At 42.4% G+C, this 14406-nt stretch overlaps 1 protein-coding gene across 3 annotated transcripts in view; it reads left to right on the plus strand.

The window, feature by feature from the left end:
* ENPP2 (ectonucleotide pyrophosphatase/phosphodiesterase 2) overlaps positions 1-14406 on the plus strand; it is a 97587-nt gene that overhangs the window by 43244 nt on the left and 39937 nt on the right. For all 3 annotated transcript variants that reach the window (XM_006130772.5, XM_006130770.5, XM_006130773.5), the window contains exons 6-9: positions 3061-3158; positions 4055-4134; positions 5128-5247; positions 12277-12332. In XM_006130772.5, the coding sequence (XP_006130834.1) occupies positions 3061-3158; positions 4055-4134; positions 5128-5247; positions 12277-12332 (354 nt within the window). The remainder of the gene's footprint in view (positions 1-3060; positions 3159-4054; positions 4135-5127; positions 5248-12276; positions 12333-14406) is intronic.

Below are 14406 nucleotides of genomic sequence, written 5' to 3' on the forward strand. Positions count from 1 at the left end.
GCTTCATTTTATTATGTCCAATACAAAAGGTTTCAACATTCTTTATTTATGGTAGGAGTGGGGAACCTTTTTGAGTTGAGGGCCACTGATCTTCAGAATAATCAATTGGGGACCACTCAAGTAAGAAGCAAACCCTCCACAAACTCCCCAAATTAAACATCTCTCCCCCCTGGTACTCCAGTCCTAGAGGGGGGGAGAGGGACAGGAAGGACTGAGGTTCAAGGCCTCAGGTCAGATATACTCTTCTGAGATTCCAGCGTTAGGATCTGGGATGGGGCCAAAAATAAGGGGTTAAGTGTGCAGGACAGGGCTGCTAATGAATGGGATAGGCATAGGGATGGGGTGCAGGATCTGGGTGGAAGCTGTGGTGCAGGAGGGGGTGAGGATGCGAGGTTTGGATGGGAGGTAAGAGTGCAGGAGCAGGGTGGGAGTAGGGTGTCTGGCTGGGGGAAGTGGGCAGGAGGGGGCTGAGGGTTCTGGGTCTTGGTGGAGGAGTAGGGGTGCTCAGTCTCTGCGGGGGTGAGGGAGAGGTATGGGGGTGCTGGATCTGGCCATGGAGAAGTAGGGGGTCACTTACTTGCTTTCACGCCACGTGGCAGCACCATGTAACACAGCCTTCCACTGCTCCCAATCCAGTGAATAGGGAGCAGAGGGGGAGGCCTGCAGGAAGTGTGTCCTGTGAGGCCGGTCCCCAGTTGAGGGAAGGAAAACACCAGCACGCCGAGCCATGTTTGGCTTCACTTGTTCCCTGCACGCCAGGTCTGGTGGGGAGGCTCTGGGCTTTCTCCCCCCTCCCCACAGGAAGCTGCTGCTGACATTCCAATCTTGTTGGGGGCCGCGAGGCTGTAGTACTAGCGCTGGCTCCCTGCTGTGGGGGGAACAAATAGGGGGGTGGGGTGGAGCTGGGGCTCCAAAAGAGCCATATCTGGCTCCCTAGTGAGCCAGAGGTTGCGGACCCCTGGTGTAGGGTCTCAGAGTAGGAGGGGCCTCTAAATTCTAAATAATTACTTGTTTTTAGTGACATCCTTGCCTATGTACTGGTATACGTGCAAATATAAAACGTTATTTCTATTTTCATTGAAAGGGATGAGGAAGCCGAGACTGGGGCTGGCAGGTGTGACCCAGGGCACCGGGCCCTGTGTAAAACCAGCAGCACTGCTCTAGTTCCCACGTCTATGGTTAGATTCTGAAACTTAACTGATTTAGGCCATGATACAGCAAGATTTTTAAGCATGTGAATAAAGTTAAGCAGTTGTGTAATTTCACTGTACTCAAATGGGACTTTCTTTTTAAGGAGTGGTGGAAGGTACTTAAAAACGGGTGACGAGTGCACTTGTGGTCCCCTGCCTCATTGTTCTTTCACCCCTGGATTTTTCATATGTTGAAAATTAAGCATGTGCTTACATAATTTGAAGCAAAATGCAGGACAATGTAGCACTTTAAAGACTAACAAGATGGTTTATTAGATGATGAGCTTTCGTGGGCTGAGGAAGTGGGTCTGGCCCACGAAAGCTCATCATCTAATAAACCATCTTGTTAGTCTTTAAAGTGCTACATTGTCCTGCATTTTGCTTCAGCTACCCCAGACTAACACGGCTACATTTCTATCACTTACATAATTTGATGACTCGAGGCTTAAATCTAAGGCTATATCTACATTGGGAGGGTCTGGTGACAAAAGTGCTGTTGATACGTAAAAGTGAAAACTGGTCAAATTGATTTTGTTGCCTTTCGTTGGTGGATAGAGCAAAGCAAGGGAGGTAAGCATCCCGCAGTGTAGTGTTGTGGGAAAGTAGAGATGATCCCTATGCTTCTTGGGATTTTCTCAGAGTTTTCCTACAGAATTCTCAGCTGCTGGAAGTGGCATCATGAGTAGCTCTGTGAGCTCTCCTGTGCTGAGGAATGGCAAAGCAGCATAGCAGTCTTTCCAGCCTTCCCCTGCAGCATGAGTCTGCTTGCAGCTGTGTTTCTAGCAGGACAGAATGGTAGCATTCCAATTATTTGCTCTTTTTTGTTTGTTCCCCTAACAGAGCAGCTCTCTCAGCTGTCAGATGCTTCTAGGACCTTTGAAAGGGGAGGGGTGCATGCCTGCAGGGCAGCAAAGATCACAAAACACTGCACACAGCCATCTGGGCAGGCATTGTGGGATACTGGCGGAAGCCACGCTAGTTCTTTGTTGACAATAAAGGGAGTGGAAAAGGCAAAAGCCTCTTACAGGACTGGAAGTTTTTTTTTTAAATCAAAACTGGGTGTTTTTCCCGACAAAAGTCCCATTGTAGTACAAATGCTCTCATTGTTGCCAAAAAGCAGTTTTTGGTGACAAAACGAACGTGCCAATGTAGAGAAGGCCTAATTTAAATATTTAAATAAGGGTATTTTTTCATAGAAATACTGAGCATCCACAGCTCCTATTGACTTAAGTGGAAGCGGTGGGTGCTTAAGACTTTATATACCTAGGAATGAGTTGGTTTACTATGGATACCTAATACTGAGCTCCCACCTTTGAAGAAATTGCTTTTCTTGCCTCTGCATGTGGGTTGGGATACAAACCCAATCAGGATGAAGAAGTAACTCGAGTAGCTATTTGGTTCTTTGTTCTGTGAAAGAATAACAAAATGAGTACTCTTCTTCATTGTGTTAAAGGAGATATATCTCACATAGTTTGTGGACATTAAATGTCTTGTGCCTTGCTCTTTACAAAAACAGCATATTTGAGCTAGTGGTATGTGTTTTTTTATTATGATTTGTAATTGTGTGTATAAAAATGTATGTTTTTGATTGTATTCTTCTTAACCAACCTTTTGTGTGTCACTTACTTTCTTAGATTGTAAGCTCTTCTGGACAGGGACTCTGTCTTTGTATGGTCCAGCACAATAGGCCTATGATCCTGATTTGGGTTTCTGGGCATTACTGAAATATAAATATTACCTAAGTATATTGATCAACTAACACTCTAAAATTTAGGGGCTTTTGTTTGTAGTTTTAAACTCTCATTAGTCTAACTACAAGAACATATGAAACTCATAAACTTTTGATGTGTTAACATTGCCTTTGTTTCAGTTTTGTTCACCCTCCTTTGATCATCTTCTCTGTGGACGGTTTCCGTGCATCGTACATGAAGAAAGGGAGTAAGGTCATGCCCAACATTGAAAAACTAAGTAAGTAAATCTGTTTTATTAGAACGGGGCAATCTCTTGCTCTCATATTGTTTTCATTGTTTGTATAGCGCCATAAACCAACAAGGTGCTGTGCAGTAGAATTGCTGCCTCAAACACAGCTGGCTTTCTGGCCCCAAAGTCTAACAATCTATGGTCCTATTTTTATTCCTAATGAAGTCCAAATGGCAAAAGTCCCATCACTGTGCAGATATTAGGCCTAAAAGACACAGGCTGGAGCAGTGCAGAACAATAATGTAAGCATGGCAGGAGTCCATTGTTTTTGGGAAAGCCTCCCAGAACTGTGTAGTTTTCTGTGGTGTGTTCTTTTTTGTTTGTGTTTTTGTTTGGGGGGGGGGGGGGGCTGTCTGTTTCGCCCCCCCCCCCCTAAACAATCCCAACTAGAATTTCAACATTTGTAGCAGCAACTGCATGTAAGCTAATGGGAATTCCTGTGAAAAATATGCCTGTGACTCTGGAATTATAGTAATAATAATATTCAGAAAGTGTGTCTTGTCACCTGAAATGAGCATGGATTTTTCTGGAGTTACTTTATTGCTAACAAACAAACTTGCAGTGAAAATTATCTGAAGGATTAATTAAAAGGGAAGCACTTTTTTTCTTTTAAATATACCTAGTTTTATATCTCTATATCCAAATGATTTCTCCATCTTTTTGTACTAGGGATAGTATTCTCTTATTTTAGGCCCTGTGTGTCTATTAATACATGTGCTTTAGCATTGTTGACCTCTGTGCTTAAGCAGTAGAGTTGTGTTTGTTTAAATCGGTTCAGAAACGTTTCTTGGTATTTGTTAATTCAGCAAAAGTTTTCCTATCTTTCTGCATTCAGTGTATGATGGTCCCACTTTTAACACTTGTATTTCTTATTGTATTTTCAGGGTCTTGTGGAACACATTCTCCTTATATGAGACCTGTATACCCTACAAAAACATTTCCTAACTTGTACACCTTGGCTACAGTAAGTCTTTGAAGGAGATTTCTTGAATATAATTAAAGGGACTTGTACATCACTGCAAACTTGGAAATTGTGAGGGAAGAAGTTTTTAGTAAAAAACTAGTTAAAGCTCTCAATTACTTTTTGTATTAGTTTTTTTTTCAAATGGAGGGTAGAAAGCATCAAAGTCCTTTGAGACTTGTTGATAAAGTAGGCATCATAAATGCAAAGCATTATTACAGCCTGCTGCTTTTTTCTTCTTGCCTGCTCCTGTAATGAAGTGATTCATACTCTTGTTTTGTCACTACAAGCACAAAAACAGACCCTCAGTTGATATATATAAAAAAATGTTTTTCTCCCCCTTTTCCCCCCATCCCAATTGAAATGAAGTCTGTGGAACCATGCAGTTTTATACCCGTTTATTATCTGGCCCACGTATTAACCCTTGACATGAGTGCATGGGTCATGAACCAGGAACTCATGTTTGCTAACAACAATTTTGGCATGAATTCCCACCGTGGCTTTGGATGCAAGTCAGTTAGCTGACCTACCTCAGTTCCTTCTTTTTTATGCTAGGAATAATACTTGCTCATCTCTCAGATAAAACAAGGTATAATTATATTATTATTGCCACCAAAGGCTTGCTTGTTGTCATCAGAATATTTTATGAAGATGAACTGAAAGTACTACGTTAAAATAATTTTATATTGCTTATTTTGATACTTAAATGGCAAAAATGCATTTTATCTAGTGTGAAGAAACTTTGAAGTAGCTAAATGCTAAATTATTTATGCTTTAGGCAAGATCTAGATGTGTAACTTACTTCATGCTGCTTTAACAAATATCAAGTACTAAATATTATGTTTTATCTTAAAACTGACATCTTGAGTTTGGGTGCAGTTATAGGCATACCCTGTTTAAGAATGGAAAAGACATTAGTGGTATTTGTGGATAACTGTGCTGAACTGCTTTTTATGTACACCAAAGGTTCACTAATTAATCTACTTCTGCACAAAGGGACTCTATCCTGAATCACATGGAATTGTTGGCAACTCCATGTATGACCCTGTGTTTGATGCCAGCTTCAGCCTTCGAGGGCGAGAGAAATTCAATCACAGATGGTGGGGAGGTCAACCAGTAAGTTTCAGACTTTCTTTTCTCCTGTGCTTTGAAATACAGCCAATAATAGTAGCAAAAAAAATACATCTGTGAACAATTTAAACCTAATCTCCTGACATCTGGCTCAGCTTCTGTCACTTGAATGTAACATTTGAGTTGGCTTTTCAGAATAGTAAAATAATCGATAATGCAACATAGTTCTTTGTGATAAGTATGGACTAGATATAAGTAGAAATCTTGTTTTTAGGCAGCAGTTAAACTCAATTCAATATACTTTCAGTGTGTGCCATGTGTCTCGGTATGGGTAATCCTGCCTCAGTGGAAGGGAGTAGAATAGGAGAACAGTGATACTCCGGTTGAGATTTATCAGCCACAAGTGTTTCTTAATGTTTCCCTTGTGGCTCTTTGCAGCATATGATATTAAAACACTGTGATTTAATTATTAACCAATCAGGGTACTATGTTAACCAATTTTAGTTGATAAAATAATACTTGGCCAGTCCTTTCTCTGTGAGAATATTTGTGTCTTTGTCTGTCTCTCATATATATAAAAATGAGTGAGGACTCATATATATGATGCATTTATTTATTTATTTATTTATTTATAAATTAGTGAAATTATATATATATAGTCCTCACTACTATGGTTCCCTTGGATAATGCTGATCACTAATTTCACTTCCTGAACCACTGATGTCTGAGTATCACTGGACTAGAAGATCTCTTGATGTCCTTTCTTGTCATATAGTTCTATGATTCTATAGTGTTTCCCTTTAATTTGTACATTATGAGTTTGTCAAGTTTCAGTTCTGTTATAAACCTTCCCACACAGAATTAGATAGAACATAAATACTCTTGCTGGAAAGTTGCAACAGGGTGCTACTTTTATTTGTTAGCATTCAGAATGATGATACACAAAACCCCAGAGTGTGTGCGTGTGTGAGAGAGAGAGAGAGAGAAAAAATAGGCTGCTTCTTAAGGCAGAGATACAAATTATTCTTGCTTTGCTTTAAATTGACTTTTTTGTTCAGATTGGCTCTGCTCTCACACTTTTCTACAGAGGTCTCTTGCCCAGGGAGAACAAGATAGCCAGCCCACCAAGCCGTTTGATCCAGCCTGCGGCCCACCATGCTGCATCTCCAGGCCAATCGGGGCTTGTGAGTGGGAAGCGCACAAAGTCTTCTCCCCTTGCCATGAGCTTGCGGCACTTAGAGGGAACCACAGGCTGTTCAGAACAGCTGGTGGTTCCCTCTAGGCACCACATCCCTGGCAGGCAGGAGTGGGGGAGAGATTTTGCACACTCCCCTGCCCGTAGGTCAATTGGGGGCAAGAGTGCGCACGAAGTCTCTTGGGTCCACCAGGGGTGCGCAGCACCAGAGGGAACCACCAGCTGTTTGAAATGGCTGGTGGTTCCCACTGGGCTCTGTGTGCCTCTGGCATGGAGGTGGGGGGTGGGGGAGGGGGGTCTGAGAGAGATGTGCATGCTTCCCCATCCCGTGGGAGTGTGCATGACATTTCCACTCCCCCCTCCCCCCAACCTGCAGTGCCTAGAGGTAACTGCCTCTTCTGCCTATGCCTTACCCCTTTCACCTGATGCCCCATCCCTTCTGGGGGCAGAGCCAGCCCAAGAACCACTACCAAAATTGGTGAAGTGGCCCTCTCTACAAAAATGATTGCCCACCTTTCCTCTAGCCTGTGAGCATGACCGGGAACCTGCCACCCCCACCTTTTAAAAGTAATAACAAAAGAACAAAGTAACACTGAAGATTTGTAACATGAGACAGCTTTCAGAGGCTTTTTTTTTTTTTTTTAAAGACCAGAGAGACTATTATGGTTATCTACCTTCTCTGACTGTCTATATAACACTAGTTATAAAACTTCCCTGAATTCATGCTCCAATTGAACAAGATACTCTCACTCATTTAAAAAAAAAAATCTGATCTTGAATTTTAAACTAGCTATGGACATTCATCTTGGTCAGTAGGCAATGTTCCTCAGCTATAAGGCTGTAGTTTTCAAAGGGATCTCAAATCAATTATTAAATTCTTACTGAATTTAATCTAAATATTTGCCACCACTTTTTTTATTCCAAAATGGATGTAGAAGACTGGCTTCATACAGTGTTTGAATGTGAAAATCACTTAAGTGCTGTAGATTGGGTTAGCACTGTAAATGTGTGTTAAGAGGGATAGACCAGTGAGTTACACACCTGTGTTCCTGAATACAGTCCCTGGCAATAAAAAGTGGCTGAAAATTCTAGAGAAAGGGCAATGAGTATTGATAGTGAGAGCTATTGGCAAATACAAGTGATGAAAGGTGTTATGGAGAAAGATAATATACAAACTCTACACAAGTAAAAAGTATTCTGTTGCTTAATCCTGCTCTGACCCAGATACAGCCTGTTGCTTCCTCCTAAATATCAAGTGGATGTAAAACTCAAGGAGAAAGCTGAATTGTTCTATGTGATGGAATGAAATTAGGAATAAGATAAAGGAAAGAAAAGCTAGGTGTATATATTAGTGCTAACTTCATGGGGGTTTTCAAGTATAGCAATATGGGGCAGGGTGACTTGAATTGTGTGTTTTTAAAAAAAAATGTTTTTTTTTTCAAAAATACCCTATTGTCTACCATAGCCTATCCTGAGGGAAGGGTAGGGTAAAGAATTGATTCAATGCAGCCTTTGGATAATTATGTAATAATTAAAAAGTTCATTTCAGTGATCAGCATCTTATGGGAATATACCCAGATCACTCTGTGAAATCATTGGCATTTGACTGGTAACTTGTATTTTATTTCCAAGTGAGTCTTTATCAGAAAAAAACTTCAGGGCATGTGGGGAAAAAATTGCTAGTTTTTGTAAAGACTTCAGGGCTCAGTTAGTAGCATTTAACTCCTGATCATGTGAATTCAGCAACCTAGTTCTCAAGAGTACCAAAAACAAGAATCTATTATTATTTATTAAAAAGGTGACCCACGGTACCATTAGTGTGCAAATAAAATCTGTCTTACTGCTGACTGATACCCACAGAGGCATAATGAGTATCTGGCCAGTGTCCTCAAAAGAGGAACTTAAACTGTTTTGTGATGCTTGCCCTTCTCTGTTTTAACATCTCATGTCATCTAGTATAACGAGCAAATGAGTGTCCCACAGAAATTTGCCATTGTTTTGGAGCCTCTCTTGGGAGAGGATAGTCTTCTGGATGATTTAAAAACTTAAAAGCTTTATTTTCAGTGTAAAGCACTAATCTTCTTTATGAAGTTGAAAATACTCAATTTAGTGCCAAATCTGATTTGTAGAAAATTTTACTTCCTGTTTTTCAGGAGTAAATTCAAATGGGAAAATGCCACTTGCCCTGCAATGAATCAGTTGGCCCTGCTTTCTTCCAGGAAAAGGCATTGCACTTTTCCAGCTTTGTGTCCACTAATTTTTAAATCATGACTATATAAAAACTTCAGTATTCTTCATAGTCTCTTCTGTAGCATTTCTGGTCATTAGCCTGGATTTGTCCCCTATCTTGTCTCTGGCTGTTTTTTTCTGAAATTTTATTTTTACTCTTAAATTAAAGGATCAAGCTGAGACTAACAGGGACAGAGAGCATGGTGGCAGCAGGAATATTCCCTGAGGGAATAAGGTGCTTCATAGTTTACTCAAGTAGTCTCTGACAACCAACCTATGAACAATATTGATCAGATAGTGAGATAAATGGAGAAGAGATGGATTTCTGCAGAAAGAAAGGCTGGATGCATCTGTTGTAGAAGGATTGTCAATTGCTTTTGCCAATGGGGGGAAAATGGATATCCATCAGCAACTCTTTTTTTGGCTTTGAATCTGTGACTCCACCCTGTTTGTCTGAGCTGTCTCAGTCAATTAGGAATTAATAGCTTTCTGACACCAAAAAGTCTGAGGATACTGGAGGGCAATTGTGCTAAACTACTCTGTCACATAATTATCTCAGTCAGATTAACAGGTGCCTGGTAGGGCACCTTTTTTAAGAACTATTACTTCTGAATCCACTCTGGTTTTAATTTTTCTGTACTTGTACCAAATTTGAACATATTTATTTACCTCAGAAACCCTGGAAGTTACTGCAATCTCCTCCACACCCATCAATTTCTTAACAAGAAAGGGATTTTCTATCCGCACATTACCTCTCTTCAACCACAGATGGTATATACAGTACCTCTGCTTTGACCAGAATTTCCCTCCTTGGCCAGCTTGCAGAAGAAATGTTTGTACAGTGCTCCCACAAGAGCCAGAATGCAGTGCATTTACTCTGTGTTGGCCTTGGCCTAGGATGTGCGTTTGCTCATTCTTTGATAATGTAACAAATACTGGGCAAGCTTTATGAAGGGATTTGGAACTTACTTTTCCACAAAAGATTAAAGGTAGAAAGAAGTTGCATTTTGTTGGCTTTCACAATCTAATCCAGCAACGTTGCCAACTGATTCTCCTTATAGTAATGTACATACACACAGGCCAGTCTTGTCTAGTGGTTAAACCAGGAGACAGGGAGATCTGAGAACTCGATGTTCTGTTTCTGTGCACTGCCTTTGCTATACTGTGTAATGTTGAACAAGTCTCTTAGCCTCTTTGTGAGTCTATCTACTAATAAAAAGAATAGAGTAATACTATAATTCATGGGTGTTTAAAGCCATTAATATATAAGCCATTGTAAACATGCAAAATAGTGCAGGTTGAACCTCCCTGCTCTGGCACCCTTGGGATCAGCGTGGTACTGAACAAGGGAATTTGCTGGACCAGGGGAGGTCAAGTGTCCAGGATGTCCCAGGGCTCCTCTCCTGGCTTCTGCCCCAGGAGAACCCAGATGCCTGATCTTCTCTGGCTCACCTGCCCAGCTCTGCTGCCCTTTGGGGCTCTACTCCCTGCCCCCAGCCCTTAGTGGTGGCAGGTGCTCCCGGGGTTTCTCTGGCCCAGTGTGTGTGGTGGTGGCTGCTGCTCCTGGGGGTTCCCCACCCTGGCCCTGTGCACACTGCAGCAGTTGCTCCTGGGGGTTCCCTGCCCCTCCATGCCTGGCAGCAGCTGCTCCCAGGTTCCCTGCACTTTCCCACATGTGCACAGCAGCTGCTCCTAGGGCTATCTACCCCAGGTCAGTGGCCTTGCAGGCTGCCATGGACCAGACTAGCTCCACTCCCAGTCACAACTCCTGGGGCCAGGGCTCTCTGGTCTAGCAAAATCTGTGATCCAGAGAGTCCCAGATGGGAGAGTTTCAACTTACATCTGTCTTCTCAGCTGCATGGCTTTTGCACTAGAGCTGAAACTTTGGATGCTTAATTCAACAGACTTTTCTGCACTGGAGAAATGAAACATACTCTAATTCTTGTGACATACTGTTAGGAGACACGAGTTAATGTTTGAAATGTTTCTCTCCCCTTTGATAATGTACAGTACTTTGATAACGTAGACCTATTCTAGCTTGTAAAATAGGATTGGTGTGGTGTGGTGTGATGTGATATTATATTATGTAACATGCATGTACCTTGTAGAGCTTCCACTAGAAGTTGTAGCTGATGCATTTACGTATAGTAAATAAATGACTTAAACTCACAAATGGTGCTGACCCTGCAAAACCAAATACAGCAAACTTTGGGATAACTGACCTGAACAAACATGCTAGCCAGAGAGGATAGTGTAACATATTACAGTTTAGGTACAGTACAGAAACTTTGAGGTCTATATAACTTTAAGGTTATGACATGAACCCAGTCAGAGAGCATGTTCAAATATAAACTTTATGCTTTGTTGTCATCTCTGACTATTATGGAGTGAGGGATAGGATGTCAGCCTTGTTTTTGTTGTCTGCTTTAATTTAGCCTAAAAGCCAATTGTAGATAGATTAAATGATTAATTGTAGCCTCGTATATAAAATCTTAATTAAATTACGTGCTATTAACATGAAGAAGAATAATGTACGAGGTATGCAGAAAATTCAGGATATGGCTGTGGAATAATTCATACTGAGGCAACCACCTGTAAGTGTCTGCTTGGGTAATGTATGATGAACATATACTAACACAGTAGGTTTGGCGTTAAGGAAGTTGTTTTCTAGAATGTAGCCATAGGAAATTACTTCTTGTTCAGCCAAAATATGTATTTTTTCTTTTCTTTTTTTTGATGAGGATCTTCTAAGCTTTTCTTCTAATTTTAGCAACACATTTTTGACAGTTGTTTGCTAAATTGGTATTCCCAGTTTTGATCAGAAAGAGGCCAAGATGGTTAGAAATGCCTCCTGTAGGCCTCACAGCTACATTATTTCCTACTAAAGGGTAATAGTGCTGATGTAAGGCAAAATGGAAGGAAAACATAGTGGCCCTCCATGTGGCTTCACAAGTTGAGTGAAGTAGTATCAATTATTGGATCAACTTCCGTTGGTGAGAAAAGCTTTTGAGTTTAAGCAGAGCTCTTCATAATTCCCAGAGCTGAAGAAGAGATCTATAACCTAAAAAGCTTTTTTTCTCACCAACAGAAATTGCTCCAATAAAATGTTACTTATACCCTCTCTCTCATATCTTGGGACCATTCATTGCATATCTCCGCATGGCTGACTAAACAATAATTCACTTCCCCAAATCTGTACAGAACGGCATGTCTTACAAAGTAGGGATGTTAAATGGTGTTTAATCAGCTAATCGACTAGTCAATGGAATTTCCATTGACTAGTCGATTAGTTGATAAGGTAGGGAAACTGCAGAGCTATAGCAGGGTTAGCTCCCAGAACCGGGACCTAACCCCACTGCAGGTCTGCCTTTTAAATGTATTAAGAGCCGCAGGCTGAGAGGGGCAGCAATTTGGGAGGAAGCAACTAGTTGAGTCAGTAGTCGACTATCCAATAAGCATATGCTTATTGGATAGTCAATTAGTTGCTTATATCCCTATTATAAAGCCTCAAATTAGAGAAGGAATTCTAAAGGCTATGCTGTACTTTCATGTTTGACAGAAAAACATGTTTTGAAAAAGTTTGCTTTGATTTTCCTTTCTAAAAGCAGGACTTGAGCACTATGATAATCCTTTTATATTTTCCTCATTAGATATGGATTACTGCTACCAAGCAAGGGGTGAAAGCTGGGACATTCTTCTGGTCTGTGTAAGTGACCTTTACTTCTGGAGACCTGTAGCAAATAATTCAGACTTAATTTGGTGTAAGTAAATGTTCATTAGTTTTCCTGGCTCTAAGCATTCAATAGCTTTCCAGTCAGAGAGCTTTTTATTTTTACCCCCTTCCACCCTCCCCTGCTTCCCCACTGAGGTTTCTTTGTAACTTGGTTAAATTTATTACAGTGTGACATTTGCCTTGGTCTATAGTTTGAAGACCTCTTTGTGGAGGGCTCCTGGGTTGAAAATAAGTGTGATTATGTTGTAAATCCATTTAGCTGAATGTTGACCTGGCAGCTTAGTCTCAGGCCATGTCTAGACCACAGGAGCTCCAGTGGCCCAGCCAAGAGTCTATAGTTATGTATGCCACACCTATTGTGTGGTTTTTTTCCATTGCTTCAGGGACTCCACTTTCCCATAGCTAGATCAAGGGGGAAAGTCTGAGGGGTAGCCATGTTAATATGTATCTATGAAACCAATGAGGAGTCCTCTGGCACCTAGGAGACAAATAGATTTATTAGGGCATAAGCTTTTGTGGGTTAAACCAACATTATCAGATGCATTAGAGTGGAAATTACAGAGGCAGGTTTGTGTGTGTATCAATATCGAACACAGAAGAAGGTGACTTATCAAGTGTGGGACATTAACACTAGTCCTACTATACTTTGCACAGTTACTCACTGTGGACTAATAGGTTAAATCTTCTCTTGGGGCTATGTGTGTGATGCTTAGCAGTCTGGGGTGGACTTAAGGGTTCATTGAAGGATTGGCAGAGGCCAACTGATGTTAATGGAAAAATCTGGGAAGACCATGGAAACCCCTGTGGATAGCACATTGACACCTAGTAATCAACAATCAAGAAGCAGCAGGAGCAGGTTTTTCCCATCAGAGAAGCTGAGCAGAGGCCAGAGGTCTGAGAGCAATAGGCAGCAGATAGAGTTGACATTTGGGGAAGGATGGACAGCTGTCACCTTGGACTGACAGACACAAGAGGGATTGAAATGAGCTCAAGAGTGTTGCCGGCAAGCCCATTGATGAGGGAGGGGCAGGAGAAGAGGACCCAGCAATTTAAAGGGGCCTGTGGCTATCAGCTGCCTCTGCTGCTTCTGAGGCTGTGGCCAGAGCCTTGGGCCTGTTAAATTGTTGTCAGGGCACCCTGTGGTTCTGAGGACTTGGGGGAGAGATGGGGGGAGTGCTGCTGAGGGCTGGCTGCCCTGAGCCCCTCCCCTTCTGGGGGCACAGGGCTGCCCTCCATGCCTAGCACAGGCACCTGTGGAAGCTGTTGGCCCCCCTGGTGGTAGGGACCGAAGAAGAGCCAAGCAGTGAGAATGAGGGTATGTCTACACTACCCCGCTAGTGCGAACTAGCGGGGTAATGTATGCATACTGAACGTGCAAATGAAGCCCGGGATTTGAATTTCCCGGGCTTTATTTGCATAAGCCGGCCGGCGCCATTTTTAAATGCCGGCTTGTTCGAACCCCGTGCCGCGCGGCTACACGCGGCACGGGCTAGATAGTTCGGACTAGCAAGCCATTCGGACTAGCAACTATCTGGAACGAGGTGTACAGATAGTTCAGAATGGCTTGCTAGTCCGAACTATCTAGCCCGTGCCGCATGTAGCCGCGCGGCACGGGGTTCAACAAGCCGGCATTTAAAAATGGCGCCGGCCGGCTTATGCAAATAAAGCCCAGGAAATTCAAATCCCGGGCTTCATTTGCACGTTCGGTATGCATACATTACCCCGCTAGTTCGCACTAGCGGGGTAGTGCAGACATACCCTCAGAGCCCTGACACCTTGGGGACAGCAGTAGAGCCCTGGGTGACTGGCGGAGGAGAAGCCCTGGTATCACTGGGGAGCAGAGCCTGGTGCCCCTAGGAAGGGGAGGGGCCTAGTGCACCCTGGGGTCCAGTGATTAGGAGTGGAGGGGCAGGCATTGACCTCCTGTGTTCTGGCAAATTCCTTGGTTCTGGAACAGTCAGGCCCTGAAGGTGCCAGACTAGGGAGGTTCAAGCTGTAGTGCATTTTCCTAGCAGATAAGGAATATAAGTGAAGTCCTGTTGCTCTT

The sequence above is a fragment of the Pelodiscus sinensis genome, chromosome 2 (assembly GCF_052426305.1).
Source record: "Pelodiscus sinensis isolate ZL-2025 chromosome 2, ASM5242630v1, whole genome shotgun sequence".
Classification (NCBI taxonomy): domain Eukaryota; kingdom Metazoa; phylum Chordata; order Testudines; family Trionychidae; genus Pelodiscus; species Pelodiscus sinensis.